This window comes from Neopelma chrysocephalum, unplaced genomic scaffold (genome assembly GCF_003984885.1).
Source record: "Neopelma chrysocephalum unplaced genomic scaffold, ASM398488v2 Primary Assembly neopelma1_24, whole genome shotgun sequence".
Lineage (NCBI taxonomy): Eukaryota > Metazoa > Chordata > Aves > Passeriformes > Pipridae > Neopelma > Neopelma chrysocephalum.
In genome coordinates this window covers 41,960,625-41,985,493 of record NW_020897693.1, presented here as the reverse complement: position 1 = coordinate 41,985,493, position 24,869 = coordinate 41,960,625, and the positions used below count along the sequence as shown (strand labels likewise).

The window sequence follows — 24,869 nt, the reverse complement described above, 5'->3', positions numbered from 1 at the left end:
AAAAGTCCTGGCCAAACTCAAACACAAAAAGGAGGCATACAGACGGCAGAAGCAAGGATGGGTATTCTGGAAGAAACGCAGAGACATTGGCCAATCATCCAGGGATGAAGTTAGGAAAGCTAAAGCCCAGCAGTATTCGAAGCTGGCAAGGGATATCAAAATGAAGGGCTTCTATAAATACATAGGGGACAAAAGAAAGACTGGGGAAAATGTGGGCCTGCTGCTGAATAAGACAGGGTACCTGGTTATACATGACATGGAAAAGGTTGAAGTGCTGAATGCCCCCTTTGCCATTTAAGCTTAGACTCTATAATGTGTGAATCTAAGAAGGAAGGAAAGCCAAATCAATTTCTCCCCATTGAAAAAACAGATAGGGGGCTATTCTAAGCAAGCTAGCACATGCCTTACTGTCTTTTCTTTGTTTCATAGGTTAGTTTTATTTTTGGTTGTTGTTTTTTTAAACTATAATGGTATTATAATGGCATATATGCAAACATTTCCTTTCTTATTTTAGTAAATGCAGTGAGGAAAGATTGACCCTTCACAAAAGCTATGTACCTAGGCAGATTCCAAGAGTGGTAATAAGGACTAGGGATTTACTAGCATTCTAATATACAACTTAATGTTTGTTATTCTTCTAATCAGTGCATTACAGAATAAATACAGAAAATACAATTGGGATTGCACAGATTTAAGTATTTATTACAAGAGGTGGTAAAACCATGATGCTTTCAAGATTTTACGTAAAATCCACTGAGTTAATTGATTCTCCTTAGATTCCAATGGGCTTTGGCTGAGTCCCTTAATGATATTAAAATCCATCTGTTATTAAACATCATGTTTAATACAGCAGTATGCAAATGCTGGGATTTGTAAATATCATTATGCAAAACTTCAGGTCCAATCATGCTCCTCTTGAAGTCTGCAACACAAATTCTGTAGACATCAATAAGAATAGATCTGGGATATCCATTTTTAATTGCACTGTATACAAGTATCGACAGAAGAATACAATACAGTAATCACAAAATTAAAAAGGCTTCTATGAAACCTACAAAGAAGAGCAGTAGAGAATCAATGAAGTAAAAGCAGTATTTCAAAGAATTATAAATCAGACTTGGCAGTTTTGGAAAACATACTGAAAAAAAGACAAATGAATTGGCACAGTTTAACAACCTAATTTCTAAGTGCACTTCATAACAACTCTCCTTACAAGCTGCTGTTTTCCCAGAAGATGATGACAAAAAGCCTCATTAGAACATCACTGTTTTATAGTGACAGATTTTATTGCATTGCCAGCTGTGAATCTAAAAAAAAAAAAGACATCCCCCCTAAAAACTCCTATAAAGGTTCCTAAAAACCCAGTTTTCTTTTGTTATTGTCAAAAAAATAGCAACATAGCACTTCCATGTTTGTGAATACCCACAATTCTATTTTTAAAAAAAATAGAAGTTAAAGAAAAGTGATTTTTGTCTTAGCTTCAAAAATAATGTAAAGAAACATTTAAGAACAAGATATTTCAATGATCAGAGAGATATGTACAATGTGATAGATTTGAGTCCAATCCTCCAAATATATGCTTATGAATGCAGACATAGAACCTGTTGATCCTGAGTAATTGTAATTATAAACTGGCAGGATCAGGCTCTTAGCTTCACCCATTATAAGCTTTTTCACAATCGGTCCTAGGCTAAAAAGTATAGATACAGTTTATACTCTGTATACTGACTTATACAAAAGGTCTTTTACAGCTCTAACTCTTTTATTGCTAGGCTAAAAAATTAATATTTTGGAACAAATTACATGAATCATAAAGGATAAAATTGAGACGCGGCTTCTGATGACTGAATTTCTACTTGAGCCATTTTGAACTGGGTACACTGGAGCCATTTGCGGAGCACAGATGAGCTATTGTTCATTTGTCCTGACCCCTGTAACATCCTTAGGCTGTGATGGTTGACATTGCTCTGGATGGCTTGGAGGCGTAGCTGAAGTCCAGCAGATAAATGCTGTTGAAATAACGCAAACCATTCAGTTTCTTTCCTTTAATACAGCACTGTGACAGGTACAGGTTGTTGGCCAGGGAAAGTTCTTACACTTGCCCGAGTGTCGAATTTCTTTCTTCCACATCCTGCACTGTAGTGTTGCCACAGAGGGCAAATGTGCTTACAGAAACAACTGCATATTGACACCCAATCCACGACTTTTATTCTCTTTGCCAAAATTTTCTTGACTCACAAACCACTTCGATCCACCTTGCTCTCTCTTACAAGGAAGGCCAGCTGGCACAGTTTTACCCAAGCCCATAATATCTGCTTTAGAACCCAAATCTATGTCCTGAGTCAACAGTCACAATCCTGATTTGTCAGGGGACTCTCAAGCCTAAGACATCAAGAAAACCACAGATCAGGGAACAACCAATCTCAGTAAATATTGAGGAAAGGCCTCGATGCAGAACCAGGTTACAGGAAAGTGTTGCAGAAGGGAAAAGGAGAGCAGTACTGATTACAGGGCAAGTATCTCAGCCAGTGATGCTCTGTATGCTCACACTTGAGATCTTCATCTGGACACACTAAAAGGATCTATTTTGAGAGAGTATGGAAACCACATCTAGCGATCTTACTTCCAGAATTTACAGGAATGTATAATACTAAGAATAAAAGCATAAGGTACTAGAAAATACTCACCTTTAGGTTTGACTGTATCATTGGCAACCACATTGGTATGAGCTGTAAGAAGAGAGGTGTATTTTGTTATTACACAAGTGACTGTAAACATGCAGTCACATGTTACTGTGAGACAGAGAAGGATATATCTAATGCATTTAGCCATTTGAATTGACATAGTTTGAACCACAAATCTGAGAATGTGGTTAATTTTTAAATGATGCATATGTTTTGGGGAAGGTAACTCTCAGAGGTAAAGAAGCCTGCTCCCCTTGTTTGTAGCTTGATGAATCAGCGGTAACAATTATTAATATCCTGTTTAAGGCAATGATGAGAGTACAGAACAAAAACTTGTTAAAGGAAATCACTTCTTATTTTCCTTGTGAGGGTGTTTCTGTATGTGCAGGTGAGCGGTACTGGAGTGAATACAGTAAACATTCTGCAACGTGAGGCATTCATCGGGAACTGAAAAAAACATGCAGCAGAAGTTCCTAATAAAAGGCCATATATTTAAATGGTAACCAGCATTTTATAAGCACTAGTCACATCAGTGCTTCACTGCAGGATGTAAGACATTCTCTAGGCCTGGAGAACAGGTAAAAACTATCCAGAATTACAAAGTGAGGAGGTACACAAATCTGTCACTTGCTATTGAACTGGATTGGTATGCATTTCAGACTCCTGCTCTTTAGGGAAGTTCTACTTCTGAGTAAGTGTAATGTGACAAGCTTATGGAAGACAGAGAGGCATTTCTAGCAAAAGTATTCATGTTTCCAATATTAATTTAACCACTGAGGTTACTGTTCTAAAATGTTCCTCCAAATGGCATTAAAATTTGCAATTTGCCAATTACGCTTCCGGGAGCTGCAAGTTAAACCTAATCACTATTGACAACATTAGATAAAGTGCTGCTTCCCTTGTGCAAGGAATGCTAATTGTTTCAATTTCAGTGCTGTTTTGCTGGAGAATCATATGCAGCTCTGTCAGGACTCATTACTTAAGTCTACCACATGAGGAACCATAGTCAAACCTCAGCATTTACAGACAGATGAATGCCAAAACAGCTGGAATGCAGCCAGATGCAGCAGATGTGAGCTCTGTACATCCTTCTGTGGGCTCTCACACTAATGAAGTGCTTAATAAAATCCAGTGACTGCTGGAGTGTTTTTTGGTGAGGAGGAAACAGGTAAGTATACTGAGAAGCCATGCTCTGTGCCCCAGTGCCATCAACAAAATGTCATTGAAAATTTCATCCAGCATTAATGAAGTTCCTATGCAGACAAACAGTGGTGACAGGACTGTGTCAGAAGTACATCAAGCAAGGAGGGAAGCTAGGTAGAAAACTTAGGATACCCCACTGCATCTGAACCAATTCACTGGACAACTTTTACAGTCAGCTGAGAGAATGAAGCACTTCACATCCAGTTCATCTTGTCCCAAAGCAAGTATCTAAAATAGATCAAGATGAATCATGTCCAAAAATACTGTTTATCTCCACTGACTATAAAGGGCATTTATGGAAACCAGCTTATATCGACGTCTCTTATGGAGAGGTCTAAGGTTAGATACAGATCTTTGTCCTCCAGCACCACTTCTGTCTTCCAGGGTCTGGACTCATTTAGGGAAACAGAACATTCTGCTGCAGGCACAAGCAAGCAAATCCTCTAGTGCCACAGCTGCCAGACAGATAAACGAGACAAGAAGACATTTTTATTGAAGCATTTGAGTTTTGTTAACTAATCCCTAGCTCACCTTTCCTTCACAAAGTAAGAATACATAAAGCTAGTTAGAAAGAAAAGCTGGAAGAACAGAGTGCTGTCAGACAATGTTAAATTTTTTGAGTTTATATTTTCAACATATTTATACTGATTCCAAAGCAACTTTTGATGGAAACCAAGCTGTAGAATAGACTGGTCACTGTGCTGTTCTGGCTTCCCAACTCTGCTGCCTGCCCAGTTCTCTAGAAAGCTAGCCAGCAGCTGCTGGAGCTGCCTAGAACCTCTGGATCTCCAAAAATGGCCTTGTGATTGGTGAGCTGTTCCTGTCTTTACTGTAAGCCCCCAAGCTCCTCAGAGGTATATTTGATGGTCAGACAAAGATGTGATCAGCAAGGAGCTGTTCCCCATCATCAATGGCTATGACTGGGATGGCCAGTTTCCCAGTTCCTTTGACATAGAAAAACAGGAGAAAAATTGAACATTTCCATTTAAGCTCTCCTAAAGCAGAATGCTTCCCCTCAGAGGAATATATAATGAATTAAATACATATGCAGGTATATGTGCATCTGTGTAAATGTGTGTGTGTATGCATATATCTCTCACTACAACTTAGCAAGAAAATTAAATGCATAATGGTTGAAATGTTTTCACGGGAAAGCAACTTCGTTTTCTGCAGCAGACTGGTAAAGATAGTCTAATATCAGATTCAAAAAATATCCTCTGTGAATATATGGAATGGCTCAAAGATTATAGGAAGTAATCAAGACCTGTCTCAATGCTATCAGTGTGACTTTAATTTAATAGCAAAGGCCAATGGTACCAGGAGGAGGAAATCACACAGCACCAACACAAGGAGGAGATGAAGGAGTGCTTATCTCAGGTGTAAAGAAAGCTCTTCTTTCAGTGAAGGAGATTGTTTATGTCATCTCTTTCTCACTTGTTTTAAGACAAATTTCCCCTCACTTGTCATACATAAAATGACCACCTAGGTAGGATAGCTATCCTGTAAACTGCCTGGCACCATGTGACATGCACCACCTTCTCATTTTGGTGCATTAAAAATGTGTGTGTTGAGTCACGCCATGACTTCATTAACAAAGTAAGTTCTTGCAGCACCTGAATCCTTAAATGGAATAAAAGACACTGCAGTAAACATCATTATATGAATGATAAATGGTCAACATTTATCAGTGCTAATGTGCTCTGTTCCAAGAGAAAATAATTGGGAATTATTAATTTTGCTGAATGAATATCTGAAAGTGTTAAAAATGTTCTGTATAAAAAAATATCTCACTACACTATGTCCTTTCCTTCAGTGAAAACTAAACCTTGTTTGAAAGACTTAAATCTAAAATAAAAGAAATAAAAAGCTTTAAAACACAAGATAAAATTGTCTAGAGTAAAACAAGCTACCAAGAGACTGTCCAGTCAACTGTTTTCAAAGAATTGTCATCCTTGTAGACTTCTGAAGTAGGAGTAACAAAGTTCAGATCCACTTCACAGCCACTGAAGAAGAGACCGTATCAAATTTAATTTTTTTTAAATTATAGAGAAGCCATTCACTGGTTCCTCTGTAAACTTTGTGCTGCTGAATCTCTGAAGGGCTTAAACAAAACAGTAAGTCTTTCCCTAAATTATGGCACTTACTTTTCAGATCTACAGTATGTACTTTTACACTTAGTCAATTATTAAAAAAATATAGTAACCAGGAACTAAAAATCCTATAGTACCATTATGTATGTATATTGTTCCTTCAGGATTTCACTTTAGGACTGAATAAAGGGGATTTGGTCACCCAGATTCTTCTCTTCCATCTCCCATCCACTAAACATGAAAGCTTAGCAACTTAACTCTGACTTTCACAGTTTTATGAGCTTGATTTTGTAGTAACAACTATGTCCTTTTAACCTGATTTAGCACAGTATTGATATATACTCTCAAATATAACCCCCTTGAAAGCATTCATTTGAATTGTGACAGGGTTTTGGCCCTAAAGGCCTCTATTTTCACAGCTTTAAAGCCATTCTTCATCCTTGTCAAATTCTGAACATCCTGGACAGCTGAAAGAGAAGCCCACATGTCTTCCAGGGACAGCCATAATCACTTTAACATCCCTTAGTGACAGAATTTCTGTAGTGAATCAAGCCATTACTGACTATAAACCTGTATTTTCACAGTGAATGTGAATGCTTTTATGCCGGTTGACATAAATACCTTCATTTTAGCTACTTTATTTTCAATTCTTGGTGGATCATAAAAGACTGGAGTAAAGCAACAGTCAGAAGTTTCCTTTATGACAATAGAAGAACTATATTAACCTTAACTACTTGATTTGCTTATATTTCACGTGAAAACTCTCTTCAGAATAATGCATTCTGAAAACATGTAAAAAAGGCTAGTAAAATCAATTTATGCTTGTGAGACTACCCTACTCCTTTGGGAATCTATTCTGCAAACACTGTGGTAACCCATAGGAGACTGACTACTGATTTCCAAAAAAAGAACAAGTACACATAAAATAACAAGAAAACCACTGTGGCACCAAGGTTTTGTTATCCACCTAAAAACGGGAGGCTCAGCACAGTGAGGTGATCTGCAAAGGACCTATGATGATTAAAAGATGGCTGAAAATTCAGACACTAGCTAGAACTTCCCAAAGTCAGTGACATCAGTTATGTCTATTAGAGGAATAAGACCATTGCAACAACGGAAAGAGGAAGTAAATTAGATGTTGCTTTAAAAAAATCAGGAGAACTTGAATTTGAGATTATGGTCTGGTCTTCTTACCAGAGATTTTACTTTTCATGATGCTCTACTACATTTTATTTCTGCATTATCATTCAACTTCAGTTTCTTCCACTTTCTTTTTCTCAGTGGGAGGGGAAGCAGAGGACAGTATGTTTAGAAATCACTATAGTCAGGCAACAGCATTAACTAAATATTCATGGTATGGTACGCCTACCTTTACAAAGATAGTAGAGTTGCATTCCTGTAAAGCCTCCATTAAACTGATCACATGCAGGCACACCATTTCCACCATCTTGGAAAAAAAAGTCAAGCATAAAATCAAATTAATGTCCAGCACAACAATGTAGTAAGCTAAGCCAACACTCTCTAAGCACAGTCTTCCTGTATTTGCTGGGTAGTTATACTGAATCACTAGATGTGCCTTTACTAACCACTGACATACAAGATTAAATATTACATGAACACATACGGGACATTTTTTATTTAGTTTCCTCCCGATGTGATAACATGTATCTGTTAAATATTTCAAGTGCTTGATGTATTTTAATTCATATCACACATCAAAACAAGTTTCCTTCAGCTTTGTTCTTTTCAGACATCATAAATTGTTTTTATTTTGTTGTGTAGTTCTCATCAATCTGTGTGTCAGAAATTGGTATTTTTATTTACTGAATCTTTGAAAATTAACATACAAAAACCATCTTTTTATTCCCCATCAAAAGACAATTTATTGTTTTGAACCGACAGCTAGTCTGTAATTCTTCCATTTTGTACCACAATTTATGACAGATGCAAATATCAGTTATTTGGTAGTAGACAGCTTTTTATGTTTCATATTGTGTAAATTCATAGATACAAGACAAACACCCTGAGCCAGCAGTGAGTATTTACAGTGCCTGTCTAAACTACATGTAAATTCTCCTCAATAATAATAAACTTAGCTTTTATGTTGTGCTTTTCATCTTCAAAGTGCTTCACAAACACTAAGTAATTAACCTCACAACACCCCTGTGAGACAGGCAAGTATTATTATCTACATTTCAAAGAGCAATGGCTGAGGCAGAGAGCTTAATAACTTGCACTAAAGCCACTTAACGATATACTTTCAGAATAAGGATTGGAACTTGGGACTTCCAGGTCGTGTTCTTGTCCTAAGGCTTGACAAGAGGCTTTTGTGTCTGACTAAACAACTGGCTGGTTAGAAACGTTATGCACACTTCCCATGTCTTCAAATGGAGCTTCATGAACTACCATTCCCAAAAGTGGCTTGTGAACCACAGAGACCTCACTAGGTGTCAGAGGCTAAAATATCATCTAAAGACAGCTTTAGGTGGCCCTTGCCTGATATGGACAAGACACAAGCAAATAGTAATTGGTTCAGAGACATTCAAGTGCAGCCCACACAATGACAATTAAAAGGGCAAGGTCCACGCCTGCCTGGGATGGAAGATGTTTCACATGGGGAAAGGGGAATTACATAAAATAATTTCCATAGAGATAGCAGGTCTACATTTAAAAAAGAAAAAATAAAATTCAAACAAACACAGAACGAAAAACCTTGAAAGCATCAAACCTTAAAAACCCAAACCTTAAGAGCACCTGACTTAGAGGACTGGGCTGTGTATAAAGGATGTTTCTCACTCAAAGATAACATCAGGCTCGCCAGAGCCAGAGCTACTAGTTAACGTCTCAGTTTAAAAGTTTTGACCCGTCATGACTTTCTGAGAAGTGGGAAACAGTAGGTCTTGCCCATCAGAAACAAGTTCTTAATCCTAAGCCTGCAGGCACAGAGAATCATTAGTCAAGGGCAAGCAATGGTACCAGCTATGAGAGAGCTGCTGGGACCCCTCTAGGTTCTTATTGTACAAAATTGCTCCAACAGCAGTGAGTATTTGAGATAAACAAATGCTTAAAAGTTATTTCCAAACAAATAGTCTGGATGATTTCTGGATGTAGTGAACATTTCCTTTTCAACTCTTATCTCTAGAGATACCTCCTTCAGGTCAAAACTGAAGAGATATTTATGCAGCTTATTTTTGATGAGTGGCCAGTGAGTTATGAATAGTCAATTGTCAGCAGTTATGCATTTTTTCACCATCACATGGTAAAAAATAATCAAGTGGATATGCACAGAATTATCCTAGAACACTTCATTGCTGCTGTAAGGCAGAGTCAGGTAAAACAACAGATCACAGTTAAGAGCAGGAACATACATGAAACCTGATTCAAGGTGCTCTTAATCCAACAAGCAGTGCCTCTAGCTCTTGATTCTGATTCAGGTAGACCCTGGTTAGATCCTCTTTCAGGTCCACTGCAAAGTTAAACCACTACTAATTAGCTATCCCTTTAATTTCTCAAAAGCAACAAAGTCACTTTACGATGTTATTCATAATCTGTTGTATTCCACTGAAACACTGAAGCAGAGCCAAACCCCCTCCGAGTTCAATCTGTACTAAATCTGTCTGCAGCACCTGACTCACCACTTTGTTATGTGCCATTAGCTGGAGGATGCTCGGTGTCACTCGGCTCCAGAACTCCAGGGCTGTAAGGATGGCTGTAAAGCTAAATTCATTCTGATTCTGGACTGTCGGAGCTACTGCTGTTTGTTCGCAGTACACTGTCCAGAGCTGAGCAAATATAAATGCATGGAAGAGGGAACACATGTGCAGAACGGATGTCTGTACAGAAACAGAAAATAGAAGAAAATGTTTATTTAAGTAAGTGTATTGGGATACAGCACAGAGGCTTTCATCAAAGCACTCCTCTGTCATGCATCCCAAGACTGTGCAGTCTCGCCCCTCCCGTTCCTATATTTTCCTCTCAGTAGGAGCCAGTAAGTCAAGTACCCTTGATAACGTCTTCTCCACGTTTAAAAAATGGGTTTATATTTTCAGACTAAAAATGGCATTTGCAAACACACTTCCATGCAATCTAAGAATATGGCATTAAGGTCAGTTCCTTTAAAAGAAGGTTAGTTTTGCAAAACAGGTATTCAGGACTAGTTCTGAGACTGTCTTCATGGAAAATTTCACTGCAATCTATGGAAGGCCCTGGCATATATGACTCCATTTCAAAAATGCTGCTGGATTAAGTCATTCAGCTTCTGATCACCTGAAAGGACGGCTATCATACAAAATACATGATCTTACATGTGTTCTGTTAACCCATCATCCATTTCTACTTTGTTGAGACTGCTCACAGTCACAAGAAAACAGTCAAGGAAAGTAAGTTTTGAAAAACTAACAGAGAACTCATTTTGCATACTCAAGCATGGCTCTTTGCTAATCCTTGTTATATATCACAGGGTCTGAGCCTCCAGGAGTGCTGGACATTAACTACTTCACTACAACAAAGATACTTCTGGCCAGAGATGTTTTCTCAGTTTGCAAGTGTAACAGGAATTCATGCTCTGTGGTCGTATGACTGCACCAAACATCGCAATGGTTGCTTGGTAACTGGAAAGAGGTATTTGAAAGAGCAAAAAAAGGCCAAAGAAATGAATGGGTAGCACCAGTGTCTTGGCTAGGTGAAGGGAAAGAAAGGAGGATTTTATGTACAAGATAAATGTGTGATCATTCCGTTTCTGTCACTAATAAAAACCTTGTTAGTGTCAAAGACTGCTGCTATACTTGTGTTAAACTACTGTCACACGTCTTACAATCTTCAATAACTCTTCTTGTCCTGAGCACCTTAAGAAAAAAGTTGTGCTTGAATCATCAATGTTTGCAATTATTTTGATCATAAAATTATTTACAAATTATCCAGTCTGACTATACAACTAGAATAAATAATTTTCTGAGAGATTTGCTACAATTTAGGTCATTGCTAAAGCTTCAATTTGAAATTCAATTTTTCCTTCCTTACTCCTGTGCTGAGACATTTTGAAGTAGTTGAACTTCAAACTTAATTGTCATGATTTCATCAGTTTTCCATGCATAAAGAGGCAGCTATGTAAAAAAAAACGAGAAACCTCTTTCCCTAGATCCCAGATTTTATTAAGGTTTTACACCTCCTTTTTTGTTACAAAAAAATAAATAAGTGTTTGCAATAAGGCCAATATACAACACCTCTCCACATATAACACGGAATCCCTTACCTTTGATTGCTCTGGAAACCCAATCAGAATAACAATAAGGTGGTCAGCAATTTGTGAGCCTGCATCCAGTGGAATAGGCATGCAAGATGATGGAGAATTTGGACAGACAACATTATGTGTCAGAGACCCCAGAAGTAGCCAGGACAGCAAACGAATGTGTGAGACACATTCTATGAACTCTTTGGGCCTGTCAAGAGAGAGTAGATTTTAAACAATAATAGCTTTTCTGGCTTTCCCTGAATTATGGAGTCTCCTTATGCACATTAAGCAGATGCAGTCTCAGTGTGCTGGAGGCACAGATCATTGGTACAGCTTGTGAGAAGACTTAGACTAGACAGAACTTAGTGGACAGATAGTCCAGGATAAATCTGGGACAAGAATACATAGTCAAACAGCCTAGACTCAAAACAACTCAGTTGTTGTCATGGTAAGACAAGGGACAGTATCTCCCTTTTTTTAGAAGATAAAACACTGCACATCAGGATTTCTCACAGTGAAAAGGGACAAAAAAAATGTCTTGAGCGGGATTTCTCACACCTAACATCAACTAGATGAAGTTAGTATTTTTATCATCACATCAATAGGCTTATCCTTAAGAGTTCTCACTCATTTGTACTCCCTAATTTCAAAGGTCAATATTTTCTATCATTCTAGGATTGATCAGGCGCTTGTGTGCTTTTCATTGTCTGCATCTAGATTAAGAATCAAGATAATTTCCAAGGTAACTCCAGTCAAGCCACTGAAGTTACCTCCACTGTCCCTTTGGCATGTACTTTAAATATTACATTGACAAACTCCTCAGTTAAAGATCAGGGAGCTGCTGACCAGCTGCTTCCATGCCCCACTCCCATCATTCCCTACCGTGGGTCTTAGCTATGGAATCTGGCAATAAACACAGAACTTGGCAAAGATTTCTAACTCATTTTAGTATTCCTTCTGTGGAAAAGCATTCTCACCCTTGTTGCATTGCAGAAGGAGGATGGTAAAGCCAAGGCAAATATCGGATCACAGCTTTGTTGTCTCTGTGGTTTCCTCGAGTGATTTCCATAGCAGCAATCTGAGCTAAACCAACTTTCAGATGTCCACCAAATGTGTCTTCATGCAGTGGCTGAGAACAAGTCTTCATGTGACTCTGCAAAGCAAAGATCTGATTTTCTACCCAAAAACTAAGTTCTTCCAAGCAACAGCATGTTCTATTTTATTTCCCTTCAATTCTTTCTCAGGATCTCTAACCATGTCTACAAAACAAAACTCGGAAATAGATTTTTAAAAATTCTCCATTCTCTGTATTAGTATTAGTCCCTGTATTAGCTGTATTAGTAACAGCTTTATATGCAGATCTTCCCACAGAGGGTCATATTTTCAAGAGCTCACACAAAATATAAATTGTACAAAATGCATAGGCAGCTTTTGTCTCAGCAAACTCAACAGCTGATAAATACAAACTAATGGTTGCACATTCAGAGAGCTTAAGTGAAGATGGAAGAATCTAACCATTTAACAAGATAGCATCTGGGCAGGAAGTGCCTTGCCTGTACAATATTCCATTTACACATTCAGAAAGAAGCTCTCACTTATTCACCAGCAATATGACTATATTGCACTATTCAGTTGTTACAAATGCCTTAGAACCCTGGAAATAAAAAGGGCCAACCTCTTACCAAGAAACACATATATATTTATTCCCGGAAAGATGATTTATTATCCTGCTTTGCCAGCTTTAAGGAATGTTTCATTGGTGTTTCTTGAAATACTTCTATATTTCTATTAAGCTAACTTTGCATTACCTTCTGCTACTAGGCTATAACAGAACACATGCTAACTGCAGTTGCTTGCTTAAAAGAGAGCCATATGCTTTGTACAAGAAAATCTAGGTCATCAGTTATTCAATTATTATAATAGGATAAAAATCAGTGAACCAATAATATTTTTGTAACAGATAAGTATCTGACTTCAGAAACTTACACTCTCAAAAATCACTTATTTAAAGTCTCTTTCAAGAGAAAAAAAACCCTGTGTACCAGCATGAATATCTATCTTTGTTATACAGCCAGGTAAAAAAGATAGACAGGTATGTAGGCAGATACATTATACATCTTCAAAAAAGGTGGAATTTTCCAAATAAAGCCTTGCCAAACTTTGCCAACTGTTATCCCAAAGAGATAAAAAGCATAATAAACTGAACTAAAACAGTACACTGAAATGTGATTATCTTGAGAATTAACATTTTTACCTTTTCAATAATGCAGTAGTTGCTAATACAAAGGACTGAAAATAATTAACCTCTTTCAAAAAAACTATTCTCAGATACGCAAAAGACGATATCAGGAAAGAATAAACAAATAACTATTTCTCTTCACTGAAGTCCTAGAGAGAGTAGAAATTTCCAAATTTGAACACACACATTAAAATTTTGCTGTTGGGATTGTTACTGGTCATATAAATCATATAGCATTCTTAGTTAGCTTGGTACTCCAGATGCTGTTGATAATACATACTTGTAGTAAGAAATTGTACAACTGGATGATCTTAGGACGAGTAACACCTCTGTTAATAAAACCCAAGTAATGTAAGTAAATATATTAAATGAGCTTACAAGAATTTGAATCTAGATTTTTTGAATTTGTTTAAAGTTCTGACTATTTCGAAAATCAGACATGCTTACAAATATTTTCTCAACTATGTTGGAACCACAGAGTAAGTTTTATCTGGTCTGCTTAAACAAGAACTGCCCTTTAATTTTCCAAGACAGACAAAGCTTATTTTTTACAATACATAATATTTTAGTCATATTTGACTCTCCTATAATGTTAATCTTGTTCTCAGATTCCTGTATTACATGGCTAAATCAAAACAACATGTAATTTTAGACCATTGGGTTCTGATGTAGTTTTAAACAGCCAGACCACATATTTGGGAAGCTTCTTGTCCAATTTCAAAACATAAAAGTGAAAAACCAGGTAGAAGTTTTAGGAATTCTAGGTTTTGATCAGCTAATGATTACTAGGATGCTTTCATGAAATGCATTCCTAAATAAAATATTTTATGTTGACAGAAGTATTTTCCTATCACTCCTGCTACAATCAGCATCCAACTAACGAAAATAAATCAAAAAGCAGCTTCAATTACAGAGGTAAGAACAACATTTGGTTTTCCCCCACCTCAACAGAACATAACCTGAAAATGAAAACAACATCCATCAGAAAAAGGACACCCCCTTTTTTCAGTGTCTGTTTGTATATAGAAGAGACACAGGATTCTTCCAGAAGAGTGTACTTAGTCATACAGGCAAGGACTTTTATGTTTTCCTGCGTTATATTAAACACCACTACTTCTCAGAGTGACTTTGCTATGACATTAGTTTATCATCAACATTTCAGAAAAACTTATCATTAGCTTATCATCAGCTTATCATCAACATTTCAAAAAAATCAAGCCTGCATTTTTATTGTGTGCTCACTATATTTGAATCAGCCTCCATTTCAACACTGCACAAGCTACTTTTTACTGATCCCCCAGAAGTCTCTAACCTATAGCAGTACTAACAGCTTTTTAAAATAGAAAGAAAAAAAACTTGTCACTCATCCTCAAATACTTCTCCCAGGCAGGTTCCTTACAGAAAATACACTTCTTTTTAAAAAAGCATATACACTTTAAATCAATGTATGCTCAGAACCAACCTTTAATTTGGTTAAGGTATGCATATCTGCAATGAAATCCAGCACTTCCCCAACATACTGCCTCATGCATTCCATTGCTGCTGTTCCACACTAAAACACAACAGAAATAAGTTTAAGTACCAGGTTCTGAATGTTCATGTTTTTGTCTTTGTTTCTTCTTCACCAGAATACAATGTCTGTCTCAAATTCTTTATTTTACTTTTTAGTTAGATTAATTAAGAATAGGTATGCTTTGATCTTCTTCTATCTGTAATATGCCCTCTTATCTGATTACAGTATAAGAAGATGGCCCAGTGTCTGTAAGCTTCTTCATGCATCATAAAATACTCTTATCTGTGACAGCAATAAAAGATTAACTCATGAAACTTGCAAGAATACCCTTGTCATGTCATCCTGAAATTTACAGTGGTCCAGAATCAAAGTTTTAAAAACACAATGAGAATTTAACAACTCAGTTTTTCAGGCAGCTGAGCATTTCTGCAAATGGAAACAATCATCTATAATTGAAATTCAGTCACATGCACAGATGCCTTTATATTCACATTAGTCATGATGGAAAAATAGTATAAATAACTGTCTTCAGGTATTTTATGTGTAAACATTGCTAAAACGAACATCACTGAAACTTACTTTTTTCCCTTTTTTAAAAACTAACGAGTATTTCTGATATACTCTTGAAGCAAAATCATTCAAAATACAGCATCTTAACGGCATTTAAGCTACAAACTGCTCCAGTTAGATCATAAAGGTATGAGCATTGAGAAGCCACATGTGCCAGAGCAAGAACGACCCCAAAGGGAAAACAAAAGGACTCCATGTGGTGCTTGCTGTATTTCTGCAGAACAAATTTTCACAATCCTTTTCCTAGAACATAGTGAGAAATGCGAATCTGGCCTTCAGCTAGTACAAGATGTGCCCAAGGTGTGCAAAGCAGTCAACGGAACAAAGCTGTCAGATTAAATAAAGACTTTGAACAGACCAGAGAGCCCTGGAGACAAGCTTTCAGAAGGTGATACCACCAACCCACTAGGTATCAAATAAACTTCTGTTTCTATGTTAATAGTCTGAGGTGAAGACAATGCTAGCTGAATTCAAGGGGAACTATGAATACCTCGTGCTTAGGGGCCAAGTTAAAGCAACGATTAACTTTTGAAGCTAAACGATGAAATTATTAAATTAAATATCCTTTTGAAGTCACCAAAGACTACTTTATCCAAAGTCATATGCTCAGGGTGAAACATTGCAGTAGAGTTTACAGAGGAAAACTACTCCTCTTTGACCTCTACTTAATTAACTACACTTTGAAGCACAGAGGCTGATTACCCTATCTGAGTATACAAATAAACCAGATTTAGTTTTGATCACAAAATCATTAAGCCATAATTGAGTTTTGGTGGCTGACATTTGAAAAACTGCTAGCATTTTATACATAAATAACTGACCCGGGCACTCCTCATTTTTGTATGGTTATATCAATCTACACAGTGTTGAACTGTGCCACCTTCTGGCTTTTCAAAGGTTGTTCCTGTCAGTTTCCATGACAGAATAAAAACCAGTAAAATAAGGTCACCCTGTCAGTATATCCTCCATCTAGTTTATGTGTACGAAGGATTCCACGTGGGTTTCAGAATATTGAATAACAGAATTATATAATGCTCAATTGCACAAGACTTCTTTCCAACCATCTACTCTGTTTCATTCAAAGCTTGATTTTCTATGATTTCTTCTGAAATGATCACATTCCTATAACACCTTCCAACATCGGTGTTAGTCTACCTACTTAAAGCAAGTATAAATTAAAATATTCTGTTGGGAGGAAAGGTATTGTTAAAGATTGGCATTTAAAAAATCGTGAACTTCAGAATATAATGGGAAAAATCCTATTCCGTCATCCCTAAAAGCTGACACACATATAGGGAAACATCTTCCTCACTCAGCTTGTGAAGCAAACCTGGGCTAACCCTCTTCCATCTGTTTGGGTACTCGGTCACATGTGTCACGGAACAAGAGAAGACTTTCCACTGTGTTACTTCCTCGCATATTCACCAGGTGCATGCTCAGTGTCCAGGCAAATAGGAGTACTTGTAATTTAGTACTCCTAAACTAAACTCATCATCAGGATATAGACGAATGCCTTACACATTGCCATAAATATACCATTAACTCCCTTCTTTTGTGAGAATGGAGGCAATGGCTTGTAGCTTTCCACCCTGCCACCATTTTTTGAGGCATTCAGCTGGTCTGTTCCCCACACAGAACAGTAGAAGATCTCGATTTGTCTTTTTGAGCACAGGTTCCACTGAAGTAGTTACATGACTAAAGATTATCAGTGAAACTAAGGAAAGCAACATCAAGTTCAGAACTTTTCCAACATTAATAAAAAGCATGAAGCATCTCAACCTCTGCCTGTAATACATCTTACCAACAAGAGGAGAAATGAAAGAGCATTAAATTTAAGGAAAAAAGCTGAATAAAACATTTTTTTTTTAAACAGAACAACAGAACTAAGAAATAGACTTTGATTCAGTACTTACTCCAGGCATTGAGGCAATCATCTGTTTATGCAAGATTGTTGACTCAGCTAGTTTTGTTCCAGCATCTGCACAAACAAACTAAGAAAAAATTAAATAAAAGTTATTTTTTAAATTTTTTTGAGTAACCTGAAGACACTAATTATTTATTCATTACTTCATTAAAATCAGTTCAGATGTCTTCTTGATTTTATTCATGGTAATTTGCCCTTCTAGACCTCTTTCTTCACAAACATCCTAGTTAACTCATCATTATAAATGAGATAAATATAATGAAAAAATTCTGACTTTAATGTGCTTAATTAACACATAGGCTGTGCAGGAGCAATTTGGAGAATACTGTATAATAAATCAGACTTTCTTTATGAAAAAAAATATATATATATACATATTTGCTATTCCTTCTATATATCAAATGCTCCTCATTCATTATAGAATAAACCATGATAGAGAATGACAAGGCAGAACATGCCACATTCTTCACTGTGATATAACATGTTCACTGAAGTTCTGCAATGATGAATTATACAAACAGTTTTGAAGAAGAGAACATACTGGTATGGTGTCATATAACTTCTGCACAATACAGGCTGCAGTATTACATAAACAAGCAGTTTCTGAGAGATGGTCAGTGTCATTCTGTTATAGTAGAATATTTCTAATTGCTCTTACACTTTTATTTTCCTTGCTTTATTTTTCTTTTTTTCTTATTTCTTTTTATTTACAAATCCCTTGACCTAAAATCTCCAACATTCACATCATTCATATTTTAAACCAGCTAATACTGTTATTTAATCATTATAAGATTCAATAAGGCATTGGACACCCTGCAGATGATTTGCTTGTTCCTACAACTTTTTGTCCTAACACTACATTTGCACTTGAGCAATTTCTGTCCATAGTGATGCAATGTAAATTTCTAAGAAAGAGCAGACAGAAAATAACCGCCAAACTAAGGTCTAAGATTTAATTTTCTTTCTTGAAAATTAATACCCTGCTACTTTCACATACTGAGACAGATATTGACTACACAATATAATTTATGGTTGTCTAATGCGTGTGTGTTAGCAGTACTCTCAATGACCGACCACTCTTCGTGAAAATTTCAGAATATCCTCTACAGACCTAGAATTTACTCTTACACTTCCACAAGCTTTACCTTTCAATTGGATATAATCTGAACTCAGATTGCCAACCAAGACTTGGAAACTACTTCACCTGTCCTGACAAAAAGTCTGAGACGTATTTGAGTTTAGACTAATAATCTAACTAGTTATCCTCAGACACTGGCCTGGTTCCAGTTGACTCTTCTTCTGGTTAAAATTTATTTTACACCAGAATGAGCCAAATAGAAATAAACCAGGAATCTAACTCATATTTCAGATGAGACATGGCCTGGTGCTCTTCTGTGCCACAGCTATAATAATTACATGGAAAGCAAAGGAAAGCCTTAGGGTATGGACATATCAACCCAGCAAAGACCGATGAGTCTTAGTTCAAACAGCAACCATGAGTCTCCACTTCTTTTTTAAAAAGGACCATTAATGGACTTAGGCAAACAGATGACAGATTTTCTCCTAATATACCCTATTTCAGAAAGAGTAATGCTGCCACTGGGTCCACTGGACAACAGATAAGTTGTTTTCCTGTGTAAACGATTTTTCAGTCAACCATTTTTGTGCAGATTTGGCTTCTCTTGTACTACACCAGCTGCAAAAAAAGACCATAATTCCATGACGAATCTGGTTGAGTATATTTAGTACCGAACAATTCAGTGCACTGCTACAGCCATTGTACAGGACTCAACATCTAAGTCACAAAAAACCCTTGCCAAAGACAAATGTCATTTATTTCAGACATTTTCTTTTCAAAACAACAAGAAACAGCACCCAAAGGAACCTCTACTGGTCTGCTGTAAGCTTTCTAAAAAAGCAGGAGAGCTATATAAAAAAAAAGCTATATATCTATAGCTTTTCTGTATCTTTCGTACAGAAGAGTTCGGGTTGAATAAGAGATATTAATTTATATGTGAAAAAAACCTGATAAACTTAAGTCAACCTCTAGTGAATAATTAGGCTTTGTTTAGCTTATTTTTCTCATTGTCAGACTGGCAGTTCCAGGTAACCTTCCTGAAGTTGCAATGCAGTCAAAAAAGGATCACAGAATCAAAATCATTTAGGTTGGAAAAGACATTAAGACCAGAGTCCAACCATAAACCTAACACTGCCAAGGCTACCACTAAACCATGTCCTTACGTGCCACTCCACTCCATCAGTTCCCTGGGCAGCCTGTCCCAGTGCCTGACAACCCTTTCAATGAAGAAATTTTTCCTAATAGCCAACCTAAAACTCTTCTGGTGCAACTTGAGGCCATCTTATCTTGTCCTTTCACTTGTCACCTTGGGAAAAGATACCGACCCCGACCTCGCTACAACATGGGGAAACCAAACTCAAAATGAAAAATTTCTTACATTTCCAGTCCAATTCACTGTCATTTATGTTGTCTCCCTCTACAAATATTATAATACATTAAGACGTCAATGGCAAGCAATTTCGTGCCAGTCATGTGTAAAAAGCAAAAAAAAAGGAAAAAAAAGGGAAAGAAAAATACCCCAACAGTGCAAAAAAATAAGAAATGGGTAAGTAGTTGTCATGCATCTTACTGGCATTGCCTGCTGAGATACAGCTGCAGTGTAATGTCTAAATTGTAATGTCTGCTGACTGTAATGAATTATCTACACATCATAATCTGTATATATTATACCTCTACTCATAATCAGATGTTTTAAAATATATACTCTTATAAACATATTATATGTCACCTTAAATCCTTTCATTCAGTAATTAGTGGATTAGATCTTCACAGTAACATTAAGTGAAACCACTAGATATACACTGATTTACATTAGCTCCTCCCAAAATAGGAGTCACCTAAACAAAACAGATCAGATACACTGAATCTTAGAGCCTGACCGAACAAGCAAATTCTAAAGAGACACTAATATAATCTGAAGTCAGTGAAAATCCTGAAGATGTGTGGTAATGAAATGTGAGCAGGAGAAAAGCAATGGGAAACAAAATGCTGGGTGAAGAAGCAGTTCCTATGGAAACCCATGGAACAGCAGCATGTACATGATGGCTTTCATTTGCTAGGACAAATCAAGGAGACAGACTTTCTGTATCCTTTATCATCCAGGACACCTATGCAATGATTGGAGTGATGTGGTTAAAATTCTCATTCTTTGTAAAGTGGGATAAAGTTAACTCTCATCTTAGCACTTATGTCACCAGTGACACTGATGGTACTATATAATCTGGAAAAATGTGGGTGTCAAATGTACATTTCTAGGAATTCCTTTGTTAGTCAGCCCACGACTGATCTATCATTAAATTAAAGTACTCCTAGCTTCTTTGTTATCTGGAACATTTTGATGGAATCTCTGTATTCTGTGTGCACTGTCTGTATGGAATCTTGTATACAAGCTCACATGTCCAAGGAGACATGACTGTTGGAAATTAAAGCCATTTCTGTTTGGTGCTGTGTTAATTCTGCTATGGCCTTATTGGTTCAAATCATACAATTTGAATTAATATTGTAGTGGTTCTGTGTGGTAAAGTGATGAACTAATCCCTTCATTCTATTAATGACGCCAAAGAAAATTTTAAAAATCAGATATGTATGCGTTTTTACTAGCAAATTTCTTAAATTACAGTGGTGCTTAAGATGGGCTTAGTGGTTACTATGGTATTTAAATTCAAGAGGCTGTTGAATGATTCAGACCACATACTACTGAGAGCTGCCAATTTGCACAGTCAATGGGAGAAGTAGTCATCATGCCTCCAGTAGGCATCATCTATGGCAGATGGTCTGAATACAACCCCTATTCTTTACCACTGACTGCATAAAAACAGAAGCTGGCTGCTTTGGATAGCAGGAAATATGAATCACTTCATCAGCCTCTGAAAGAAAGACATCATAAAAGACATTTATATCCACATTAGATGCTGTTGTGTAAGGTATGAATACATCCCAAAGTGAATACAGCATATGGGAACAGTGCTAGGAGGAAAACCCAAGCAAACATCACTTTATGAGATAATGTATAGATATACAGTTTTGCTTACTGGGTCTATCAGGTGTTTGACTCAATATGAAGGGCAAGTGTTTATTGGTTAAATCTCACTGCTAAAACTGACATGGCATGTTTGCATTCTCAAATGAGAAATTCAGGATTGCCTAAACTGGGGGACGGTCATCCTTTGGGGCAGTCACAGGGCTGAGCTATACAATGGAGTAATGCAGAATAATTGCTTTATTCTGTAATACAGGAAAAGTCAGTTCTAGTCAACCAAATACCATTGCACACAGTATCAAAGTGCATCACTGCACCTGTAAGACAGAAAGAGATTGGTGGTTGTTAAGCTATTTGATGGTGTTGGCTGGGGCTGAAAAAAAAGAAGTTTGGAATTAATAATAATTTTTTTAAAAGGGCAAATTCCTGCTTTTTAAATTAAAATAGATTTTAAAAAATAACCCTTTACCAACAAAAGAAAAAAAAAAACAAGCATTCCCTCCCCAAATTCTTCCCCTAACACTGATGGCAAAATAATTGTTTTAAGCGTTATCCTAACGGCTATATAATTTCATTTGTCAGTATTATTTCTCTGTCAACTGGCAATCACTTACTTACTATGAGTAATGTACCAGTACTCAGAAGAAAATAAGGCCACAGTAAGCTATATGAAGCTCTGATCCCATAATGGGAAGGGAAAGAGTGAATGGAGCTCAGATGCTGGAAGCATTATGAATGATCTACGTAATAAACATCTTGCTTGCACCTTATGGAGTGCTGTTATGCTGGTCCCCTATAATCTTAAGTTCCTAAACACATATCATTGTTAGCTCACTGTAAACAATGAGAGCCCACTACCTGTGATTACATTCTAAGAACTTCAGTAAATTGTTTTTGTGGGACAGGTTTGTGGTGCCAAACTGTGTCACACTTGCCATCTCGGAGCAGAAGTAGTTTTCTCAAGTCTGTGTCTTACTTCCTCAGATATTCCAATGAAAAAGTTAGCTTAATTCCACAGAATGAAAGGAACAGAAATATTGTCTATGTATTCTTTACTGAAAAACTACAGGTTAAAAGACAATGGCCTTCAGGGACTGGAGACAGCTTACTGCTGGAAACTGAGTTTTGGCCCATGATCAACTAGCACCCTTTCCCAAACAAACTGCACACTGGGCTTGGGGCTAGGATATGAGGACAAGGCAGCACCTGGGGCACCTGCTCCACTGCGACATGGTATGAAGCTCGATGGACTCAACCCTTATGGGTCCCTTCCAACTCCAGATATATTCTGTGATCCTCAATATGGCAGCAATGATGCACAGCTCATCATCATTCTGTGAAACGTGGATTCCAAATTTAGTTTCTTAAATTTTAATGTGGAAGCCTAAATGTATGCAACAATGCATACATAAGTAAATGGATTTCCATTCAAAGAGTTCCTGCTTTCCCTAACATTGCTGGTACTTTTTGCAACCACGTTGGACTTAGTTCTTCTTCCTCTGTCCCACTCCTGAAGTTGGGCTGAGATAGGTTCAGTACGAGAATTACATAAGAATCTCCTGTACCTGCACCAACAGCAGCAGATTCATGTCTGGCAAGGGTGACTTTAACTTGAGTGCTTGCAGTAACTCCAATATGACACTGCGCGTCAAGTAGAATTTGTCCCTTTCCTACAACAAAAAAACCACAGAATTACGAATGTCCTGAAAGTCACCAACAGCCACTAGTAAACAGGGATACTTTTTATTTAAGTTTGAGAATAACAAAGTTACAAAAGTGTACTAGTTTCTCCTGTCTTAAAAAAAAGCAGACATCACTCATCACTTATATAATTCTATCGACTTGATTGAACAGACATCAGTAAAGGTCATTCTCCTTTGATGTTTTATCAGGCACTATATCCAAGATTTAATATTGCACATGTGAAATACAGATAGATTTTATAAAACAGTCATAAAGCCCAGGCATACAAATGTAGCTTTCACTAAGTAGTTCCATACAATAAGAAGAGGAGGAAGCAGTAAGAAATGACACAGGAGAGCAAAGCTGGTATAGTATTTAGCATTATTCTTTCATTGAACCTGCCAAAAATGGTTTACATTTTACCATACTTTTTTTCTGTTGTTATTCCCCTGAAAATAAAGGTGGCTGCCTGCTTGGACACCTATTTTCACTCATTAGACTAGCAGTACTTTTCCACTTCCACAATAAAAACAGTCTTGGCTACAGCTGCTACAACAGAAACATTTTAAAACATAAGGGGAAATCAGCCAGAGGAGATTAGAAGACAGAAGCCTAAGAATAGAGCCGTAGAGCTGAGTCAGCAAGGAGGTACAAGAGATAAGATGGGCCTGTTATACATCTTACTTTGACATTCTCTGACTTTAGATGGTAAGATAAAAATGTGGAACAAATCTACAACCTGCTACCAACCACAGCAACTCAAGAATTTTGATCAGCGGGACGATTTAGGCTGTGTTCTCTTTCAGACAACCATCAGAAGTGAAATAATATTGTCCAATAATGAGAGCATATCCAAAGTGTGCTTAAGGTTAAAACCCTAGTATCTTCCATCTTGTAAATCACATGCACTTGCCTGCTCACTCAAGTTAAATGAGTGAAATTTTTTACTCAATCAGGGCCTCAGTTTCTCTGCAGCATCTCTAAAATGGGTTCATTTGTCTCTTCCTCAGAGAAGTCTTACAAGGTTTAGTTAGTGATAGTCAGTTTGAAGCCACCTCCAGCCACACACAGTAGAGAATGCAGCTAAAAGAAGGAGCTGGAGAACATGAGTAGCTGAAAGTGAGAGAGAGCTTTGTTGCAGCAGACCAAACAGTCACCAGCGTTCCTCTTCAGAGAACTGATGTCACCACACTATGTGTGTAGCATACTATCAAACAAAGCTTACAGCAACACTGCTTGTCTCCCACAGAACACACATATCTTTTAATGAAAACAGATTTTAAATATCAGACCTAGATTTGGGAGAAGGTGCCAAAACAACAGAATGGTATGTCTTTCATGGACATTATGATGCCAGTCTGTGAATCAAGAGACCTTACTTCAACCTCCCTAGTTTCATCTTCAATTACATGGAGTGTGCAGACAGATAACACATTTAGATGATGGAATGGGCCCCAAACTGCAGTCCTTGTCCTTGTCTGACTACATTGCTGCAGTCTAGGCTAAACTTGTAGGAAGCTAACACTCCAAAATCAGCTGTGTTATGAAACCATTACTTGAGGGGGCAAGCATTCAAAAGTCACACATTCCACATGCATGAGTGGTGCTCTGATAAAAATAATACAATATAAGAATATCCAGGAGAGTTCAGACCAGAACAAATGTCTTCAGAAAC

General features: G+C 37.1%; 1 protein-coding gene across 2 annotated transcripts in view; it reads right to left on the bottom strand.

The window, feature by feature from the left end:
* Nucleotides 1-576: 576 nt before the first annotated feature.
* The window catches only part of UNC79 (unc-79 homolog, NALCN channel complex subunit), a 108,049-nt gene continuing 83,756 nt past the window's right edge, over nt 577-24,869 (bottom strand). The window contains exons 44-52 of one of the 2 annotated variants that reach the window (XM_027673866.1): nt 23,077-23,181; nt 17,443-17,520; nt 14,909-14,998; nt 12,185-12,360; nt 11,229-11,415; nt 9,613-9,810; nt 7,347-7,424; nt 2,688-2,729; nt 577-2,009 (exon numbers count right to left, since the gene is read on the bottom strand). In XM_027673866.1, the coding sequence (XP_027529667.1) occupies nt 1,809-2,009; nt 2,688-2,729; nt 7,347-7,424; nt 9,613-9,810; nt 11,229-11,415; nt 12,185-12,360; nt 14,909-14,998; nt 17,443-17,520; nt 23,077-23,181 (1,155 nt within the window). In that variant the 3' untranslated portion in view covers nt 577-1,808. The remainder of the gene's footprint in view (nt 2,010-2,687; nt 2,730-7,346; nt 7,425-9,612; nt 9,811-11,228; nt 11,416-12,184; nt 12,361-14,908; nt 14,999-17,442; nt 17,521-23,076; nt 23,182-24,869) is intronic. The other variant, XM_027673861.1, reaches the window with a different exon arrangement.